The following is a 23,816-nucleotide window of genomic DNA, read 5'->3' as shown; positions in this document are numbered from 1 at the left end:
ACATCTTTTACTCTTCATTTATGATAACGATTTGCGGAAACTCGATGAGGGTAAATTACTCATTTTTTTGCACCTTTCAACCCCTGGCAACCCTGATCAGGTCACGTGAAAGAGGTAGAAATTTTTACTTTCACGTTTTACTTACAACTTTTACTTTTCAACTAAGGTAACAACTTTAAAAAACTCGATGACGGTAGGTCAAGCCTAGTGGGATCTTAAGACTATTTGAGTTTTAATATTCCCCAAAAACTTGCATTAAATAAGGTAAAACTTTTCATGCAAATGTGTAAGGAATATTTAGTCACCATATCTGACAGGTAGAAGGCATGGGTCATTCAACTGATTATTTAGGGCTCCAGTTGTTCAATCAATAGTTGGAAAACATTTGGAAATAGACTTGGGTATGAATGTTGATTTGCGCTTTAAATGAGCTCTTGTATCACCACATCAAGTATTTGCAAATACTGAGCTAAGCACAAAAGTCGTATCTACAATTTTAATCAAAATCAATATTTTACCTAAATACAGTAGGCGAACAGTAATGTGATCAGTTAATGTTATCATTCGCTTGATGTTATCAGAATCACGAAGTCCGGGAACACTTGTATTTTAACATGTGTTTAAAAAATCGAATATTGTGATCAGTGTTTCGTTTATTATTGTCACTTTTTCACAAACTTTGAATTTTTTACCTTATTTTATTCCTCGATCAACAGAAATGCAAAGGCAAACACTGACAAGTAGCTTCCGGGAAAATAAGTTCCCTTCTCATCAGTAAAGCAGAAGAATTTTTCTCCCTGTCCAGTTACACTAAAACCTTCACTCTAAATGGCCAAACATTTTAGCATGGAGCCAATGATTTAACAATTAAACTTTTACAGAAAAAAATTTAAAGCACTTTGACAAATTAACCATGATGAGTCAAAGCAGTACAACTAAATTTTTTTTTCAGTCATTAATTGTAAGGTACAAAAAAAAAAAAAAAAAAAAAAAAGTGACAAGATTGAAAATAAAGTGAAGCTAAATGAAAATTTAAACAACAAACGAAACCATGCCGGAAAAGATGGTAAGTTGGATTTGCTTTGAAACTGTGGTTTATGAACGTTAGAGAAAAGGATGCGGGAGTAAACGGTTCGTTAATGCCGAAAAAACACTTTGTAACATCAGATGAATGGTTTAATCGATGGAAAAAAAAAACTATTCCATTCTGCTAATGAATGATTTTAAACTGCATTTAATTGAGTCATTGTAATTTCAATTTGCAGTTGTAAAAATAAATCGTCCTTAATTTAAGAAATCTTCATTTTTTGTGTCCTGGGTCCTAGATTCTTTTCGGATATTGTTATCAAATTGTATCTGTCCCAAAGTGTGCAATGTTTTATGGTCATTTGGCAATAGGAGGGGGAGGGAATCTGAAAAAGTTGCATCTGAATCAAATACGTGGAGGTGCAAAACTTTTATCGTCAATTTTTCATCTTGAGTTTGACTGTAAATATGACTTTTGTGCTGAGTATAGCAGAATAGTAACACCGAACTTAGAAGCACTTTTTGCGAAGGAGGAGGATCAATATTGTTGACAAATAGCAGAATATCACACAAGCATAACAGATTTGTGTCATTAAAATACCACGTCAACAGTAAAGATGTGCATGTTTGTTCTACATTTTGTTTCTGGTCATTTAGAAAACTCTTAAACAGATCCTTTTAAATTAAAATCCAAAACAATTTAAAAAATATATAAAACAATTGAATACAACTCATTCAAAATTAAGCAACATTGAAAACAGTAAGCAACAAATAAGAAAAAGAGAACTTCATTCAAGCAATAAATCAATTGCTGTTTCCTTACAAAAATAATTTCACAGATGTTAAACATAAGTTCATACTCATTACAATTTTGAGAACCAAAATTCTACTAAAAATAATTGTTATTCACCGACATTGTTTCAAACAATTTTAACAAACATAATACATTTTTTTGTATTTAAATATTGCAAATTTACTTTCTGAATAGTCAGTCCATAATTTTTTGTATGAGAGTTAAGGGGGGAAATTTTTTTGAAGAGCATTGTGTAAACCTAAATATTACATTTTTATAAAACTGTATAAATCATGCTTGAAGACTGGATATTTTCTTCTAAACATAAAGTAATAATTTTTGAGAATTAAAAAAAATAGCTTGACTTACCTGACAATCTTTGCCATTTTATGTCAAAGTCAGAAAGTTTATAGTCTTACTTTGCAGTGGCTGATATCGCCAAATTTTATAAAAATTTATCTTCATTCTTCTGGTGCTCTTTAGTTTCTTTTGAATCATATGCAGTAAAACTAATCTGTTTTTTCTTGTGGTAATGACAGTTATGTTTACAGAGTTGTGATGCAATGCTAGAAACTGATTTTACTTTACTCTCATGATGTAAAAGCAAAATAAAGTTTCATATGCTTATTTCTATTTTAAATGTATTGTCAATTTTAAAAAAGTTAAATGAAATTTTAAATTACCACACGAATGCAAAGTTGATGGAAAGACATTATCAGTTTCATGAAACCTGCAAGAAAAATTGGATTATATCGCATCAAAAGGCAAATATTTTAAAGTTTTCTCTACCCATTTCATCTTTATATTCATGTTCCGAAGAAAGAATACTTGGCTGCCTGTCTGACGTAAAATTTATGCGAATAAACTATTTTCCCATGATGCCAAAAGCATACTCAGAGGGAATCAATTTTTTTTTTCTTGTTCAATACACACCAAAAATACTAAGTTGCAAGAAAAGCACATTTTTTTCCCAAGAGAACTAAAACCGAAATTATGGCAAAGTAGATTGTCTCCCAAGCAGATGGCTGGCTTGAAGAGTCACAGTTTGCTGGCTGTGTGACATCTCAAGCTAGTTGAGGGCTCATTTAAGCTCGTAATAGTTATAACCTTGCGAAGTACATAGGGTTCAATAAGGTCTATCGTGCGGGTAATAAGAGTACGTGAATTCTAGGATATTCCTGAAGAGACTTCTCTATGTCACACCTGTCAGGAGTGAACTTCCAAGCGCTGAGTTCGTTCTGAGTCTCTTCAAGAGAAGCTTTGAGTGTATCCATTTCCTTTCTCATTCTTTCAAAAAGGAGGTTGACAGCAGGATCCAGAAGAGCTGATCTCAGTTGAGCTATAGTAGGAACCTGGGCTTGCTTCAACTCTTGAATCTGACCCTAGCCAAACATTAAAAAAATAATATAAATAATTGAAGTTAGTACTACTAAGATAACTGAAAGATTTTTAGAACTTGACCGATTTTAAATTTTGAGATAAATCTTACAATTTATTAAACCTAATGAATACATGTCTCAAACTGTTCTTGAAGGAATATTTAATTATAATATGCATTTTAAAAACAGTAAATTAACTTGAAGCCTTACTTATCATCCGCAAAGGAGAATATGAGCTCCCAAGTTCACAAATTACAAGAACTAATCAACTTAACAAAAAGTATTGATCTGGTAAAAGATCGTTTGATTCATAAAATGCAATTTTATTTTCAGTAAATATTTCAGTCGAAGATTGAAGGCAAGGCATGGTATATTCAGTAAATTACTGCCCAACAGCCAGGGCTAAGGCAGAAATACATGAAATACACTGCCAATTCAGTCATTCTAGCCGAGGACTGCAGTTTTGCGCTTTTTAGCACTCATCAGCCTGGCATAGAAAATGACTGAGCTGGAGGTGGAAAACCTCTTAAGGAAGCTAAGAGTGCAAAACAAACTGGGAACTAATACAGAATTAGCACTGACCAGACGAGTGAACGAAGCAATAATTCGGTTTAACTCGCAGATTGAAAGCAAAGCACATACCATTTTGGCTTTCATATGCATGTAATGAGTAACAACACAGCATTATTCATCAGCAAATTAGTTTCAAAGAAAAGGTCCCTAGCATTGATCATTAATGACATAAAATTAGAACACAATTTAAACAAAAATGACGTACAGGGAAATCCTGTTACAACAAACTTCAAGGGATAGTCAATTTTGTTTGTTATAATGGAACTCAAGCAATTTAATGGAAATGAAATTGGGACTGAAAAATTATTTTGTTGCATTGATATTTGCTTCAATGAGATTTCACTACATTCTTTTTCTTAGCATTCCTGAACCATTCTTTCTAAGCAGAATACAAACATTATATAGTTCCTTTTGAAATAAAAAGGAATATTCAAAACTACTTACAGCATATTCTTGCATTTCTTGCTCTTTAGTAGTAAGTCGCATAACTAGAATATTTTCTCTTCGAGCTGTCTCCAGTTGTTGCAATTTCATTTTTTCTTCAGATTCTCTCAAGCTCAATAATTCAGCTAGAAAATGCATTAGAGAAAAACCATAATCAGACATCAGTTTCTACTCATACACTAAAAACATATGGAATGGGGAGGGGGTGGGGAGGGCGACAAATTTTAATATTTATTGCAAGTTTTCAATGTTTTAAATTTACTTTAGACTAAAATTCAACATTAAAACATACAATAGAACCTCATTTACTCGGACTAATAGGGAATCCAAGTCATCCGCTTTAATGTACAGATTAAATCACATAACCTGTAAACTGAGCCCAGGTACATAAACTACTGTACACAGTAAAAATTGTGTTTTGAATTCAAAACAAAATAGAAAATTGCATAAATAAGTAAAATAATGACTGGGCTAATTCGCCTTTTTTTAAACAGGGTATCTGCTGCATTTAGCGTTTTAAAATACATTACTTCAGCTTGTAACTTTCCATGATTCATAAGAACAATGAGAAAAAATACATTTTTCATACAATAATCATCTTAATAAGTGTTTTGTGAATACAAAATTGCAATCATTTGATCTATGCTTTGCACAATGATCATTTGTTTCTAAATATTTAAGTTAAAGCAAAATGTAACAAGCTGAGAAACTACTAAAAACAATTAATGCAACAAGGACTAGTGGTACAAGTGAAATAATAAGTTTTAAACGAAAAATTTTGCTATCGGGTCGTTTTGCGGTAATTTAGACATTTATGTAGAGTCCGTAACGCGACCTTTTTTTGCCATAACTTTTTAATTTACTGTTTGAATAACATATTATTTCATTTTGAGCTTTTCCTACCAACACACCAACTCAAATTAAAATAATTTGCAAATCAAACAGTAAATTAAAATCAATGTCAAAAATGCCGTGAAGTATTTTTGAATCAACAATTTTTGCCAGTTTCTGGCAAACCGTACAGAAACTAAAAATGGGTAAGAATTCACATAATTGTAAGTTTATTATTTCTTTCTCAGAAAAATCTGATAATACCCAAAATTATTTTAAGTCCTAAAATTAAAAAAAAATAATTTAACTGTAAATATTACAAAATAAAATAGTCTTTACTGGTGAATAATGAACCTTTCAACTGGTTTTAATAGATTTTTTTTTTAACTTTTGAAAATTTTTTAAATAAATATTTATTTTAAAAACAAATAAAGAATCAAACATTTAATTCCTTAAAAGCTAGCTGTTGCGAGAGCTAATGATTATTTATTAATTGCCAAACTTCAGTTTGAAGAAAAAATAAATAATAAAAAAATAATTAAAAATAACAATAATAAAAATTAAAGTAATTTACAAAATGATTACGGAACTGATATAGTTACCAAAATTTTAGGATCGACTACAAATACTAAAAAATTTTGGAAATTGCAAAATTTATATATTTGGACTTTTTTAAATTTTGCAAATTAAAATTCTCTGATTTCCATATTCCTTCCATCTTTAATAAGTTCTTTAGAATAATTTTATTTTCTTAAATTTTCCTTAATCCACTAATAAAAATAATGAAAATTTAATTTTTTATGAGTCTTTTCGTCTCAAGCAACTTGGATGGAAATGAATTAAAATTTTTGAATGAGCGCGGCAAAATTAGAAGGGTACAAATCCTCAACTACACAATATGACATACAAGAAGAATTTAAAATAATGCTAAACACAAAATTATGAATGCCCAAGTGGTTGCATCGCATAGAGAAGAAAAATAAGCCAGTTTTTTTAAACAAATGCAATCGGATTTTGAAATGCATGAAAAGTAGGGACTAGTGATGTAAAATACCCGGGTATTTATTTTTAGGGGTAAATACCCAGGGTATATACCCGGGTAAATACCCAAAATGGGTAAATACCCGGGTATTTATTTCAAAAATTTATGTTCAACTAAAATACTTTTCTGTATGTATTCCATTATGTATATATACAACCAACAATATACAAAACAATAAATTTTTGCCCAAAAATTGTATTTTGATCACATATTTAAAGAATTATTGTGTGAAACAGCTTAGCAATCTAATATGATATTCACATTAAATGTGTTGGATATGCGTAATCAATGTTGATAGCCAAATATCAGATATAAAAAGTCATTCTACAAAAAGTAAAAAGATTAACTGGTTACAAAAAAAGCAAACATAAATTTTTTAAGGTCCTAGTCTTTTATAACCCAGTAATATATCCCTGAATGACATCAAAATGTAACGAAATGTCGCTCAATTTATTATTGCTATTTATTTACCTATATCTTATGCAGAAATTTCCTCCAAACTTAGTTCAATTGTTCAGGTGTATTCTGTATCACACACACACACACACACATATATGCACACACACATAATATACATAAACATTTAAAATTTTTAATCTTTTATTTTAGAATTTATGTTTAAAAAAGAAAATAGTCACCTTTTAATACCACCTAAAATTTTTTTGCAAAATGCGCAATTATTAGGGGATTTACCCTGCCTTCGGAAAAATACCCAAAAAAATATTTACCTTCCCATCCTACAGGGGAGCAAATGCAAATGAGCAAGGCAACAGAAAAGAATATTTTGCTTTTTTTTGCTTATTAATGTGAAAACTGTTTCTATATTTTCCATGTTATCACTTAAATATCAATAAAATAAATAACACGATAGTCTTAATAACTTCTCAGTTTATTCTTCCAAACATCCCTCACGCTTCTTTTTTTTTTTCATTATGGATATGACTAACCTAGATTGTGATTTTGAAATCCTGAAGTTCATAATGAATTGCTTTTACTTCTCCTATTATGACATTGAAAAGAAAGATTCTTTGGTTCACCATATGTTTCTTTCTGTTTCTTTCATAATTTCATCAAGTCTTTCAATAAAAAAATATTATAAACTGTGTAATACATATATGTATATATCAGTTTTATTAATTATTTCATATTTAGATTAAAAAAAAAATCCAATTCACTTTTTTGCAATTTTTGTAAAATACCCAGTTTTTGGGTATTTACCCAGGCCTTGGGTAAATACCCAAAAAATATTTACCTACCCGCTGGGTATTTACCCGATCCACATCACTAGTCGGGACTGATGCTTAAAAGTATAGAAATGGCTATGATGCATTAATTTTTTCACCTAATCAGTAAAACTGGGCATCTCTATTAGTAATGCACTCTCTATAGTACAAAATCATGACCAGTTGTCAGTTTATATGACTTTTGGGTGTTGTTTCGATTATGGTTTTCCATGAGCCTTTTGGATCATGGTCAAAATCCATGAATTTCCAGGTGCGCGGATACCTTGTATACAGAATATACCTCTAAATGGATGCCGGAATTAAGGGAAATTTGGTTTAAGAAGGAGAGAATAACTGAGGGTTTATTGTGTGATGGTATATCAATTATCAGGGTTGGTACACTACTTTAAATCAAAATCAAGGACTTATTTTGACTTGTAAGGACCAATCCCCCCCCCCCCACAAAAAAAAAACAAGTCCTCTAAATAGAATTAATAACGAATGTGTACACATTCTTTTACGAAATATTTCATCACTGCAAAGTCAACCTAGTAGAGGGTGACATATAATACAGGACATAAAAAATATAACGAAAGTATAACGCAACAAAAACTCCTAAAAATGTGACACTATAAAACAGTAGAATAAAAACAAAACAAACGATTTTGATTAAATATCTTTGAATTTCTTACTTTTTCCATTGATTTTTTTTTATATCCCAGAATTTTATTGATTTTTTTTTGCCGGTTAGTGTTTTTTTTTGGTTAATATGGTTTTATGTCTTTTCTTGGCCGTATTTGAGTATTTGAAGTACGTATATGTTTCTTTTTTCATTGGAAAGAGAACATGAAACAGTTTCATACATTTTAAGCATTTAATAACAATCACATAAGCTGGTACATGACAAAGGCAATATGTAAAATAATCCCCGAAATAAATATATCAAGTCCTAAAAAAGCATAAATCAACAAGTTGCCCAGCACCATTAAAGTGATTATGGTTACAACACCAATAAATCATTTAGTCATTGGAGTTGGTGTTGAAATGCTACAAAACACTTCGTATGAAATCGGATTTTGGTTTCATATTTTGTGAGTCACAAACAGATCTCATATAGAAATAAGATGTGTAAAATTGCGTAGTATCAAACTGTTTTTTGTTGTCTTACGAAAAAGAACATGAACATACCCCAGTTTGGTCTTTTTAAAAACTCAAACATGAAATGTGTTCAAGTGCTCAATACTTTTGAGCACATTTCATGTACTTGCAGAAAATAAGAAAATTCGGTCCAAATATGACATATCGTTAAAAATCGATGAAAATGATTTTAAACTATAAGATGTATCAAAATTTCGTTCAGACCGAAAAATATTCATAAGAAGCAATTTCTCCTGACACACATGTTTTTAAAACTATGTATCCTCTGTTATCTTACATGGATTCTTATTTAATTGCCTTACTCTATTCCCAAAAGTATATTTATTTAAAATATACCAGATTCTTTTTTGTTAGCAACAGAAAATTTATCTCTGGCACCATCATGAAATTTAAACAAAAATTCTTAATTCTAACACTGCTGTTTTTAATAGAGACATACCGAGTACTCCGTCTTTCACTACTCGGCCGAGTACTGAGTATCAATTATGTTTTAAGAAGAATCACCGACACACACACGATGAATTATGAACTCATTGGAATAGTAGTATCGACCTTCTCATAATACCATATAATAGTTTTTAAAACAAAATTCCAGATAAATTTAATTACGCATTATTTAAAAGATTTTGCTTGTGTCAAAAGTTTTACAAAAAAGTTTTTTTTTTTTAATTAAAAATAAATAAATAAAAGGTATGATTAATCAACTTGGAATTAAAACGTTATATTAATCTATTATGTTCTAGTCCGTCAAACATAATTTTTAAAAGCAAAAAAAAAAAAAAGTTAAAAGCACAAATGTACAGGAACACTGGTTTCTGTATTACAAAGAACGTCTTTTTCAGTGCATAAAATGTGAGCTAACGAATGTAAAGACATCCAACAAAAAAATCCGACTCTCTGATGTCTTGAAATCCATAAGCTTACATTTTGTGCATTGAAAAAGGTATTTCTTGTAACGCCAAAAAAGTGTCTGCAGTGTTCCTGTACAATTGTGCATTCAACGTTGTTTTATTTGCTTTTATTTTTTAACCTAAGGTTTTTTTATACTTCTTATAACTGCCAAGAAATAAAATAAAGACAATACTTACAAAGTTCATTATTACTATTCAATTTATTTTCTAACTGATCAACATATTGCTCTTGTAAGACCCAACTGAAAAGATACATGATTCAATATTTCAAATAACAAAATAATGACAATACTAAAATTGTAATTTATGAAATGAATACCATTTTTGGAAGTCTTCTTTTGTCATTTTCTCTAATTCTTCTCGAGCAATTCGAACCTAAAAAAACATGTGTAATTAATATAGCTAATTTAATAAAGGGTGTTTTTTTTATAGGTATAGAACTTTAAGTTGGCAACAGTTTGATTGTGTGCCATTTTGATAGCTGTCACTTGTTTTGCGTTCAGTTCGGTTTGCTATTTCATCATGAATAGACAACAAGGCGGTGCAACATGCCACACAGCGCGTGTCACAATTGATTTATTGAAAGAAACGTTCGGTGAACGAATAATTTCGCGTAATGAACCTGTGAATTGGCCGGCAAGATCAGGCGATTTAACACACCGGTCTGCACCGATAAGCCACAGAAGATTGACACCTTGGAAGAGAACATTCGCCACCTTATTACTGACATACGGCCTCTATTGCTGCAAAAAGGGCGAAAATTGAATAAAGCAACTTTCATGGCAATTAACAACATTTAACTTTTTTTTTGAACCTAAAGTTCTCTACCTCTAAAAAAAACAGCATTTACAATAAAATTTACAACAACATTTAATACAAAAAAGCCACTTGTACCAACAACACTAGGACTGGCCAAGATCAGAATTTTAATACTACGATATATCGCTCTCCAAATATGGATATTTCATATTGACAACTTAAATAGTTCATTTTTATTCATTTAATAGCTCTTCTTTTAAGACTTTTTACTTCTTAGTTGAGTAACATTAAATAAAATACTAATAAATCTTTAAAGAATGCAGCTATACATTTTGGAAACTATCACACCATACACCCATTAAGCCCACAGAACTATGAAATATACTTTTGATTAATATGTCACTAGCTGCATTACCCGACATTACACGGTCTACCTCGAAAACAAAAGTTTCGTCTACTGACACATAATTAACAATCGGGTTTAAAAAAGAAAGAAAAAACATAACACAAACATAGCGCATCAATGTGTAGAAAGCACAATTTTATGACTCAAAATTTAAATTTAGACATCATTGGATTTTTTCGTAATCATTCTGGATTTTCTGGCGAAACCCCTCAAGGTGGTCCCCATACACCCCATTTTGATAAGAAAAAACTTATGCAAATTCCTGTTTTAACAATACACATATATTTTAATATTGGTTTTAAAAATACAATTGATTTCTCTTCAGCAGAGCCAATCCAAAATGCATATTGTTAGGTAAATCAATTATCTCATCAATGTCATTATTTCACAAGCAATTTAATCGAAAAACGAATACGAAAATTTATTAACCTTTTCAATTCCGGTATTTTAGAACCACTCTTAAACTGAAGTCAAAAAAATACAAAACAAATGAGCTGTGATAAACTATCGACGTAATGTAAAACCATAAGCATGCTCGGATTCGCTTTGCTATAATAATATGGAACCTAATGAAATTTGTCAAGCTATAAGTTTGTGAATAAAAAGTTTTAAATCAACAAGGATTAGTATTTTTTTATTCATTTAAGTTTTTTGGCTAGTGTCAGAAGGTACCTCAACCAGTGGGACAAGTTGGGACTTTGTAATCTTCATTATGAACTTTGAATTTGATGAAATAAAATAAGGAGTAAAATAAAATTTAATTGAAGCAAAAATGTCTAAATAACATGTTCAGCTAAGTTTGTTAAAAATGGGTTTGAAAATTAATTTTCTAAAAATCATCTAAAATGTATCTCAAAGTGCCACCTTGCCAAATAGCTTTTTAAAAAAACACCATTTTTTTTAAATTCTAGACATTATTTCTCCTGGTTTATATATAGAATGAGTTTAGAGAAATACAATTTATTTCAAAAAAAAAAAAAAAATCTTAATCAAAAGTCTCTAATTAAAAAGACATGTTTTGAAGTCTTTTCCAATCCTAATGCATTCCTTATTTTTGACAGAACAAATCCAAATATGAAAATCTTTTTAACACATTTCAATAATGAAGACTGGGTCATAAATAGATCAATTATAAGGGCACAAAGTTTCCCACATATTTTCTGTTGTCAAAATTTTATACATCTTATTTTTTCCCTTGCACTGACTGCATCATCTATCATGGATGCTAAAAAACGTGCGGGTATTAGAGCCCCAACTCTAAGTGCACTTAAACTTCTATATTGATTAAACTTCTTGAACGTGTTTTTTTTCTCATAGTATTTCAGGTTTAGATACAGTATGGATTGCTTCAATGATATACATTTATCTTTATAAGTCTTAAGTAATCAGGTAAATTAGGGAATAAAATGAAGATTTGGCTGAAATATGCTTTTTTGAAATGTAAAAAAAAAGAAGAAAAGAAACATGGAAATTTCTTCATGTAATTTTAGAAAAACTTAAGTTTGCCTGCCTTGTGTATTTATGCATCTAATAGGAAAAGTTGCGTTGATCAAAAATGTCGCATTAATTTAAAAAAAAAATGATTCAACAAAATTGAATTATGTATATAAAAAAAAGCCTCTAAAGCTTTGTTGGTTACTCTGCATTAATTGGATTTTATTTTCCAATTCTATGCAAAATTATAAAAATGATTCAGTTATAAAAAAAAACTTTGCTTTAATCAATCAAATGTGTAATAACAATCGAGCACAATGCCGTCCCCCAGGTAGGAATATGAGGTCTCTCTCCTGTCTACACTGATAAAACTGTGGTTTGTATATGCACTTCTTGGCAGGATTGGTAAAAAAAAAAAAAAAAAAAAAAACGTTTTTTTTTAACCCCCCCCCCCAAAAAAAAAAGTTTTTTTCGTTTAAACCAGGTGTTTTTGGTTTAAACCGGGTTTATTTGGTTTAAAATTATTTTTCTTACAGATAGTATTTATTTTAGGAAAATCATGATGATTTATCAATTAAATGTTATGGAATAATTGTACCTAATTTCTTTGTAATTAATTAAATAATTAAGAGTAAAATCTTGTAATTTCATTTCCTTATGCTTAGAGACTTCTATAGGAGAATATTGTTTGAAAATCAGTTTTATAAAAAATACAATATGTAAATGGGCCTTGGAATAAATAATCAAAAAAATAATTTACTGTGATAGTTTAGACATTATTAATTACAAATAACCAAGAATAAATTCTTGTAAATTAATTTCCTCATAATCAGAGCTATTTACAATAAATAAAAATTTAAAATCATGCATTCTGAAACATTAAAAGTATTTTGCAGCACTAGCTACGAATGAGTCACAAGTCTGATGTACATTACAGAACTTTAAAAATCAAAAGATCAACACATGTTTTGAATAAAGATTTTAAAAAAGTTACATATCATGTAATTTATTTACCTAATGTATCAGTGACAACTGACAGCAATGGGGTCATTTCCAAAATTTTAAAAGTTTTTTTTGTGAAAGAGCATGCTTAAAAACACAGAATTTGACCATTTTTTAAATAATTTGTTTAAGTTTAATATAAAAAAAAATACTTAAATCGGAGCGCTTTCATTGTTTACGGCTTCTGCTGATGACATCAAATGATGAAATGCCATTCAGTGTTGCAATCACAGTGCAAAATATTTAATTCGTATCTTTACTCACGTGTATTGGCAACAATATGGTTGATAGCAAGCGTAAAGCGCAATATTCAATTCACTTCTTGATTATCATAACGTGGAAACGTGGTAGAAAGATGCGCCTAAGTGCATCATTTGTGACGTCATCAAGACCACGCCTTGTTTGAAAAATCGAACATTTTAAAAAATTAATAATAATTAAAAAAAACTGTTGGAGAAATGAAAGTATTTTCTGGGTGCATGTCATTTTTTTTTGCTCATTCTATCCATCTCAATGACTAAAAGTAGAACTTTTGACTGAAAGAAAACCATCCCATTATAGAAACAGGACAAGTAGGTTTTAAGAAAATCATTATGTTTTTTTTCTCTTGTACACACTATTTCTCCCCGGGTTTAATGCATTTAAGAATACAATTTTTTTTCTCAAAGAAAAAAAATAATTAAAAGCCTCAGTATGAAAATATTCTTTTAACATATTTTGATTACAGACTGTCATAAAATATGTTTATTGATTCTTCCACCATATCCGATATTTTGATATGTATTGGATATTTTCAATTGGCCCAAACTAGCCTTCAAAATAGTAAATACATCCTCAAATCTCACTCTTTATTTTCTTATATCATTACAATATATAGACTTAAAATAAAAGTTTCTTTTATTATTTACATCTAATACTTCATATTACATTTTATTCAAATTTAATGGAGTTCATTTAGCATTAGCTATTTCACTCATTCTTCTGTTAGCTACTTTTACAGTTATATGATTCAGAAATAAAACATATGCATTAGTCAATGCTAGGGATGTGTCGTTCATGAACGAATGGGTCAAAAAGAAGGAATACTTAAAATGAACGGATTTGTTCGTTCACCTAAAAAATGAACGACCGTTCTTTTGAACGGTGAGCAGTTTGAAACCTTGCATTGATGCACTTGTGATAAAATCGCATATTCTTTTTTTGAAATACATTCATCTTCAAAATTTTATACATTAATCAATCTCAAATTTCCTTTTTCTCAGTGCAGTACAATATATTCAGTTTGAACCTTTTTAATTTCTGCTTTATTCATCTTTCTTTAACCGTTGCAGTTCTTCAATTGCAATTTTCCCATGTATCCATAAGTAATGTTTTGTGTAACTTGTTTGGTCCTTCTCATACTTTCTGTCGCGAAAATTATTTCCAAAAGTACATTTTTATCTGGTGATCCTTTTGTCTTCTATAACATCCCTCCTATCAACTACCATCTATATTGATTTCACTTCATTTTTAACTTGTTTGGCGACTTCCAAGTCACTTAATTTTACATTCCATTTCCATAGGTAATAAAGATTTTTACTGTCTATTTTTTTCCCCTTTTAAAAAATTGTGCGTATTTTTTTTTATTCTGTTCTCATTGGTACTGTGAAAAAGTTTCGAAACTTCCTAACATTTAGATGAGCCCTTTTTTTAAAAATTAAATTATCCGGTATACCGGCTGAGCTAAAAATTTATTTGTTGTTACTTTTTTCGTTATACCAATTGGTAATACTATAGGTATGTATACAGTCGACTCCCGCTACAACGCGATTTGACTTACGCGAAATGGATATAACGCGATTTTTTCTCCAGTAAATAATTTTAGACCTAGCGCGAATTCCTCGCCCACAACACAAAACTTTTCAGAAGAGAATGGCAGTGAGAAATTATCGGCTTTGTTATTGGCTACTAAAAATATTTTTTCCCGTGGATATACCTTCACCCCTTTAGCATCATAGGCAGCGTAAGTTCCCCCACTGTACTAGTCTGAACATAGCTTTGTTTGTGTATACAAATAACTCCTCCGCATTTATCATATTTTTTTCATTCTAAATGCGAAAATTGATGAAATATAATGACACCTAAGAGCACTGTTCCATTTAAAGTTTCTCAAGAAAGAAAGAAAAAGTGAAAGCTTCTGACAATTAAAGAAAAACTAAAGGTTCTCGATGTGCTTGAACAACTAAAAAATGCGTCAAAGGTAGCACGACAATATTAGGTGTGAGTGAATCTTCCATATATACAATTAAAAGTCAAGATAAAGAAAAATGTAAAAGTTCGCCAAGTGTCTATGCAAAATACAAAAATTATGAAAATGGTAGCTCCTCTTTGAGAATTAAAGAAACCAAGAGGGGTGTTGCCCTATATGGAAACGTTACAAAAGAACTAGCGAAGCAATTGTATTTAAAAATACATTAGAATAACGATTATAAAAAAAATTGTTATAGAAAGGTTATCGTTATAGACAGTATCGTTATACACAGGTTTCACTGTACGTAGGGAGTGCATTGACCAGTGTTTGTCAGTTAAAATTTTCAGTGCCATGTAGAAAAGGTAGAATAGATGTCACCACTTGATAACTATAAGATGGGCAGGAAGTTAGTTAAAGGATTAGGAATTCATGGTGAGAGTTCTGCAATGACGCAAAGTATCAGGGAGGAAAAAGCTTTCAATCAAGAAATTTTCTCTTGAAATTTTTTTGTTATTTTTTTACATTTATCAGAAAATGAAAACAAAATTGATAGTGAATATTATCTTAAATTTATTTTGTAAATTTACAATAAAAACCGACTTTACTGACTAAATTCTGTAAATACTAACCAATTTTTAAATACTGACTTTTACTGACTGGTTTTATGCCCTGATTTTCTAAAATTCATCCAAGGACCATCCATGTAACTTGACAGTATTTTTGTTCTTAAAAGTAAAGCCATGTTTTTCAGTACATTCACTTATCTAAACCAGATATTTCAGCTGGCCACATGAATCAGTTTTGCGAGCTGTATGTTGGGCACCAGTTTTAGAGTATTAGAATTCCCCCGTTTAATGTTCTATCCTGACAGAATTATTGTTTTTCTGAAGTCTTCAACAAATTAAGATAAGCTCTGCTAAATTTATTTATTTATTTTTTAACGAGTGGTTGAAATGAACTCAAATGCAATTGAATTATTTTTAAGTGGGAGAGGCAAAATCAAGAACATGTAATTCCACCACTAAAAAACATAAAATGTAAGAAGTGCTGAAAACAATGGCAGGGTTTGTACTCAATTTCAGAAATAAAATGAAGGAGTTCTGGAGGAGGTTTGAAGGAGTAAAATGAGATTTTGAAGGAGTACTGAAGAGCTCTCCTTAAACAATGTCGCACTTTATTTCAACATATTTGACCCCCTTTCTCCTTTTTTCACAAAGTGACACACTTTACCTTACTCCTCCTCTTGTCACATCATATTTTTTATAAACATATTGCTATAATAACGGTGTGATGTCACTTTTTTCCACCCTCTACTCCCCTTGTCACAATTTCATGAACCTATTTTCCCCTCAAGGCATGGCATCACTTGTGGATAACCCTTTTTACAATATATAACTACAGTTTACTAAACAATTGCTTTTTTTTAACACTATCACTTAACATAGTACACCCACTTAAGCACTTTTAAATAGTTAAATAATAATTAGACAAACTGACTTTTGCTGCTGAGAGTGTGGTGGAGGAAAAAACAATTATAGAACTTGAAAAAATAGCCAAGCACCATTTAAGCATGTTTTACTTTACTTATGAAATGTCTTAGTTATCTAATAATGTTTTCACCTTCAACTTTTATGACTTCTATGATCAATTTGTAAATCACATCTTTACGAAAAAATAAATAAATATACGAAATTACTGCATTGAAATCGCTCTCATACCTTCGCCCTTGTGGAGAAGTTAAGTTGTCGAGCGAAGTATTTTAAGTTACTGTCATAGAGGAAGATTATGCAGTTTTGAACTAAAAAGGAAGGAGTTAAAATCAAAATGACGGAGTTTGAAGGGACCTTCAAAAAATTTTCCTAAAAGAAAGAGTATTATAGGAGTTTTGAAGGAGTGTACGAGCCCTGAATGGTAAATTCAAAATTAGTGATGTCCCAGTATTAAAACCATATTACAAAAAAAAAAAAAAAAAAAAAGCCTAGGGCGGCTGTTACAGAAGCGGATGCAACTGGATTCCAAAACTCAAGATTTATTTTTGAGATCATTCAATTTTCCACCATTAATATCTTTTACAAGCAATACTTTTAATTCACTCAAGGTATTTAATGCTCTTTAGCTACTGTTACTTTCTTACTCAAGGTTCATACTCTTCCAGACAAAATGAATTTCAGGAGTTTTCAGGAGTCAAAAGCAAAGTTTTCAGGAGTAATAACACGAGCAGTTTTTACAAGGAAATTAGTTTCAGTAACATTTAATTTGCTGTCAAATTTTTATTCGATTAGTAATTTTTTTTCACACACTATTCAATCAAAAAAAAAAAAAAAAAAATTAAAATTAAAAATTGGATTCAAAGTATTTGAAAATAAGAGGAATACACAAAATATTAGATACAGTAGCCCCTCATTATATCACTCATTCAGATATATCGCTCTTTTCTTCTGTCTTCCGAAATATTAAAGTCTAAGAAAAAAAAACTTCAATTTAAGTTTGAAACCATTTCTGAAAACATATGGTATTGCTCAGAGAAGGTCTCTTTCTTCTTTATTTTGTCAATAAACAAAAAGAAGCTGTTCTTCAGAATCCACTGGAAAAGCAGCAGCAATACCTGTCATCCAAATGTACGTACCTAGGCAGTATATATCAGTCTGTAAACTACTTGACATCTTCTTTTGTACTGATACATTGCCTTTACAATGAGTGAGAGACATCAAGCAGGTGTCATACTAGCCCATGTAGAAGAGCACATACGCCCTTCATTTAGTACAGAAAAGATTTGTGCTTGGTTCCACAAACCGGGATTTGCATCAAAACGAGCTGATGTGTGCATCACATGACTTCCTTTTACACCAATTTAATGCTATTTCCCTATTATTGCAATTTTAATGGGATTCTCTCTCTAACTCTTTAAATATCACTAGCAATGGCCACATTGAAAGCAGATTTAAAAAAAAAAAAAAAAAAAAATCGCCAAATTTTTCGCCAAGTTGGCGACAAAACTTGGCAACCAAAAGACTGGCGATATATCGCCAAGTGACCGCCAAATTATAACACCACTTGAGTTTGCATCGAAATTAACAATGATTTCCCCCCAAAAAGGTGCAAAAGACCCCTTTAGAAACACCCGAATGCAACCAAAATAGGAGGTGCACAACTAGACCCCACTACGAGTCTATGTACCAAATTTCAACTTTCTAGGACATACCATTTTTGAGTTATGCGAGATACATACGCACATACGCACATACATACAGACGTCACGAGAAAAGTCGTTGTAATTACCTCGGTGATGGTCAAAATGGATATTTCGCGTGTCTATACATTCTTAGGCACTTTTCCGCATGTGGTCGAATCGAAAAAAAAACTCAACATTCATTTGGGGGTGAGCAAAATGGAAATTAAGGGCGATTTTTGAGTGAAAATTTTTTCGCGAATACAATACTTCCTTTTTTGTAAAAGGAAGTAAAAAGAATGATATGGACGGGCAAAAGAGTTTTCTGTAAACAATGGGGTTACTTTTACTTTTCACATCCTTTCTACAGCAAGTCAAACGTATTAGAAAGTCTATTGGGAATAAGAGGGTATTGGAGAATGCTCACTCATATCTCCCGGCAGCTCAAAAAGATAGTCTTCTTTCACCATTTGATGTTTTTAACCTTCTGACGGTAAAAATTTACTTAAATTTCAATAGGTATGATAGTACATTCGTGAACTACATCGAAACCATTAGAAAATCATGTCAAAAAGAACGAATGCTAAGTTACTTATGTATTGGACTTATAACTATTTTTATACCTCTGTTATATCGCACTTTCGAATATATCGCTCTTTTTCTTTGTCCCCCGAAAAGCGCAATATAACGAGGGGTTACTGTATATCGGAAAATTATCAGTACTAAATATACTACAAAATAGCAATATAGAAAATATGCTTAACAGCTGTTGCTGTTAACACAAAAACTAGCACATGCTCTTGGTTCGTTCTCTAGTGGCAGTTACAATCAGTAATCGTAATGGGCATGTTTGGATAGAGTAACAGGTCAGTCGGTTCGAACATACCCCATGGTTTTGCGAAAAGCACTGGGTGATCTGTATAATACGAGAATTTTGATTGGTTTCCAGCGATTCAATATGGCTGCCTAAACGGAGATGACATGGAATTAAAATTAGTGATTGTTGTTGAAAATTATTTTCAGGAGGAGAGGAGACAAATCAGGAAGTTAAAACAAAAATTTAGGAGTTTTAACGGCCCTTAGAAGAAAAAATTAAATTTCAGGAGTTTTTCAGGAGGCGTACGAAACCTGCTTACTGCTCAACAAATTTTTCCATGACTGTGAATAAATTTCCATGACTTTTCCAGGTCTGAAATTTGTTTCTTTTTTTCTATGACCTTCCAGGATTTCCATAACCAGTACAAACCCTGTATTCAATAACGAACGATTTTATAAAAAATAAATTAAAACTAAGCAAACATTTAAGCAGTATGTTACCAGCCCTAAGCCTCGTTCCAAAGACTTTACCATAGCTATTCAATAAATAAAAATTAAACTTACCTCTCTAAAAGGAACAAAAATAATTTATTTAAAAATATATGAACAAAGTGCAGTAACAATGGTTTGCTTTATTGGGAAAATTTAGTTTGTCTTTGCTGAAAAATAAACCTTGAGTTATTCGTCATTCGGGAAAATTCGAATTCCTACACATGCTCGTCAACCTTTTTTCCGGGATGCCGGTTAACGCGAGGTAATACGGTAACACTAACTCAACCATTGGTGGATAACTGCAATTTATTTCTAGGGAACTAAATATTTTTTACTATTTTATTTTAGAGAATATTTTAATTGTGACAGCTTTTTTATTGATTACATTCATTATTTTATTAGATAAAAAAAACTGCAGTAAACCTGTAAATATGAAAATCAAATTGAAATTAGTGTATAAGAAAAGGCACTACATTCAGCATTTGATAAGTCCGACATTACTTTCCTAGATCCAATAAGGAATAAATTTAAATTAAAAAGAAAGGAACGAAAAAGAAAAATAAATAAACGACACAAACCAGCTTGTTTAATGAATGAATCTCCATCCAAAAATAAATAAGTACTCCCCTTATATTGCTATCTCTCAAATCACTACGACCTCTATTTTGATAAAATCAGTTGAGACCTGATGCATGAACAAATTCAAGGAAGGTCTCCCATTGAAACATCAAACAGTACGCATGACTTCTAGTACCAACCACTACAACCAGTTTTAACCAGAACCTTGACAAAAACAGTAATACTTACTCGGGTAATGGTTTGCTTTTTTGCAGCCATAATTAAAACCTAGAAAAAAATAAATATATTAAAAACATCAGGATAAAATAAGTAAGAAATACTATAAAATCAAATTGAATTTTGGAGCAGATCTAAATAATATATTTTTAAGAACTAACAGACAGTTTAACACATATCGTATGAGTGGTATAAATTAGCAACATATTTATAATACTAGCAAAGTTGAAAACTGCTCTACAAAAATACGCAATCAATGATAATCTTCCCCACAGGATTTTTGCTGATGCACATTCTCTTTCTAAGGCAGAAAAAAAAGAGGAACTTTGTTTCGTGGGTGGGGGTAATGCCAGCATCAGGCACGATCTTTCCAAACTTACATGACTGTTAGAATGATGATTGCTAGTAGATGAATACTGGAAAGTGAAGGTAGAAGCATTTCAAAATCCTATTGTATCTGCTTCAGTAACACTCGCTCACTTTTATCTCCTATGCCATCCTATCACTTATACCTTTATAACTTTTTGCACACTATTATTTTCAATCCTTCTTACATTTTATTTTTTGCTGAAGACTTGTGCAGTCATTGTTTTGCTATGCTCATTTCCCCTGGCCAAGCGTTTAATCTTCCCCTCAGGATTGTTGATGATGCACACATGTTCTTCTATGGGTAGAAAAAAAGAAAGGTGCTCTTTTCTGTTGGTTGGGAGAGTAAAATAGGAGTGGAGGAAGAAATAAGCAAGAGTGACGGTGCAATCATTAGAATTAGCCTTAGAAATATAATTGCATCCGCTTCCAGGGGTCTGGCCAGAGGAAATTTGGGTCCATTAACGAACCCCCTTCAAAAAAATCCGATCAACAAAACTGTACTTTTCAGAAAATTCCGATTAACCAAAAGACGCTCCACAAAACTCTCATAAATCAAAACAGATCTTTCACAAATTGTTTAATGAAAGAGCACATCTAAAATCAAAATAACGCATATTTCCGAGAAAAACCGATAATTTTTGGAACTTTTTTTAAAGTTAAATGAGAGGGATCAGCAAAAATAAATAAATAAATAAAGCACTCTTGTGATACTCCTGCAAGCAAGCAACTAATACTGTCAAATAAATATAGTGCTTGTTGTTTATTTATTTATTTAACAGCTGAAAGTCAGTTTTGTTTTAAATAACTTTGCTTGTTGTTTTAGCATAGCTGTCTTGCACAGGGTGTTGTTGGGCGTTATAAACTATATGTATGTGCACTTTTCTCCCCAACAATAATAAAAAATTTTCATAAAAACATTTTATTCACATACTTTTTCAAACAGAAAACTTCTTTGTAAGCTCGTTTGAAATTGTCATTGGGAAATATTCGATAAAGGTGCTCTTTCAAACGTCGCCAAATTTTGGCGATAAATCTCTCTCTCATGGCAACCATGCGCCACTGTCGCAATACTATGGCAACCCTACTATCTTCCCCTCCCCTGACTATAAACTGCTCCCTCATGGCAAACCAGGAAACTACGGCAACCCCTTCATTTCTTACTACCCACTCTATGGAGCAACCCCTGCCTTTCCCCCCATCCCCGCTTTTTGCATTTTGGATGGTGATGTAGTGGTAAATTCGCCTCATGACCAAATTTTTTAAAAATTAATTTAAACTGTTTTTTTTTTTTTTTTTTTCAAAAAGAAAAAGAGGATTAAAAACCCTGCAAGCTGTGAGTACAACTTTTTATTATTTTTTTTTATATTTAAATTTGCAATAGTTTTTACAAAACGGCATGGGATGCAGTGATTTCATTATTACATAACCACCCCTCTTTTGTAGTGCTTATTTGTACAAAAATAATTAATTTCTTGGAGTCTAATATTTATTTGAATCGTAAATTTATTCTTTCCAATCGTTTTTTTATTTTTTTCAGCCCAGATGTAATTAGATTTTGCTCTAATCAGGCTAAAGCTATTTGCTGCCATGCCGTTTTGTTTGTGTAAATGCTAAATTTTTTGGCCCCCAAATTCAGATGCTATTTTTTTTTCGCTCTGCAGTAAAAAAGAAAGGGGGAAAATGAATTTTTTCTATTCCACTGTTTTGGAAAATGAATGAATTTCTCGTGTTTTGTGGAATTTAGTTTTTAATTGAATTTTTGATGGTTTATTTTTTTTAGATTAGTTAATTAAGTGTTTTTGAGGATATTTCCCAAATTAATATTTGATTTGATGTGTTAGTTTCAATGTTTTTATTACTGTTTTATTAAAATTCATTTGTCTAGTTGTAGCAGCATTTTACTGTATTTTGTGTGGTTTATTTATTTTGATTACTTTATAATTATTGTTTTTGAGGAGTACATTGTTCAAATTAATTTCTGTTTTCTGTATTAAGTTTGTTTTAATACTCTTTTACCGTTTTAATAAAAATAAATCTATTTAGCTTTTGTAGCATTTTATTGTATTGTTTTGGGTTTATTTATTTAGATTAGTTTTTAATTTGTGTTTTTGTACATTAAATTATTCAAATTAATTTCTTTTTTGATAGGTTAATTATTAGTTCTAATGCTTTTTACCGTTTTTATAGTATTTATTTGCCTACTTTTTGTTGCATTTCAATGTAATTTTGAGGGTTTATTTGTTTAGATTAGTTCATATTAAGTGCTTTTGAGCAGTTGAGTTTTTTAGTATTTATTTCTCGAGATTTAGTTGTTTTTAAACCTTTTGTTTATATTTTTATTTTCCAATTTCCTTGTATTTGTTGCAAAACCTCCATTTTATTTATTTTCCAGTAGGTTAGTAAAAAAACATACGTTTCCACCCTTTTTTTTAATTGGCAGAGCGGGAAAAATAGTGCCTAGACTTTGGTGCCAAAAAATTTGGTGAATTTTGAAAAAGTCGCCAAAACGCACCTTTATCGAAAACTTCCCTTGTTATTTAATGTATAAATTGCAATAAATGCCAACTCCTAATTATATTTATTGAAGGTTTGCAGTTAGTGAAGCACAGATTATACGTTTCTCTTTTATACGTTTTTAAAATTGGTCCTTGCAAAGTGTAATACACATTAACCTATACCCAGTGGTAGGAAAAACTACATTTTTTTTTGTAGCGAACTACAACTACAACTACTTTGTTACAAATGTAGTTTACTACAACTACAACTACTTTTTTCAAAATGTAGCAACTACAAACTACTTTTGAAATGTAGTCGCTACTTCGCTACTTTCTAAAAAAATAAGTAAATAAAAAGCATACACAATAGGTTGTCCCTCAAAAAATTAAAGTCAATATTTCAAGTCGTATACCCTCTTGTGTCAAAACAATTGTGAAAAAAAGTTTCATATAATTTTCACAACGGCAA

General features: G+C 30.8%; 1 protein-coding gene across 1 annotated transcript in view; it reads right to left on the bottom strand.

Annotated features, from left to right (window-relative positions):
• Window positions 1–23,816, bottom strand: part of LOC129227268 (pre-mRNA-splicing regulator WTAP-like) — a 54,888-nt gene that overhangs the window by 23,356 nt on the left and 7,716 nt on the right. Inside the window, exons 2-6 of the mRNA XM_054861786.1 lie at window positions 20,496–20,534; window positions 9,700–9,755; window positions 9,558–9,622; window positions 4,216–4,340; window positions 3,023–3,201 (exon numbers count right to left, since the gene is read on the bottom strand). Of these exons, the coding sequence (XP_054717761.1) occupies window positions 3,023–3,201; window positions 4,216–4,340; window positions 9,558–9,622; window positions 9,700–9,755; window positions 20,496–20,525 (455 nt within the window). The 5' untranslated portion in view covers window positions 20,526–20,534. The remainder of the gene's footprint in view (window positions 1–3,022; window positions 3,202–4,215; window positions 4,341–9,557; window positions 9,623–9,699; window positions 9,756–20,495; window positions 20,535–23,816) is intronic.

The sequence above is a fragment of the Uloborus diversus genome, chromosome 8 (assembly GCF_026930045.1).
Source record: "Uloborus diversus isolate 005 chromosome 8, Udiv.v.3.1, whole genome shotgun sequence".
NCBI classification, from domain to species: domain Eukaryota; kingdom Metazoa; phylum Arthropoda; class Arachnida; order Araneae; family Uloboridae; genus Uloborus; species Uloborus diversus.
The sequence above is the reverse complement of the archived record's forward strand: the minus strand, read 5'-3'. Positions and strand labels throughout refer to the sequence as shown.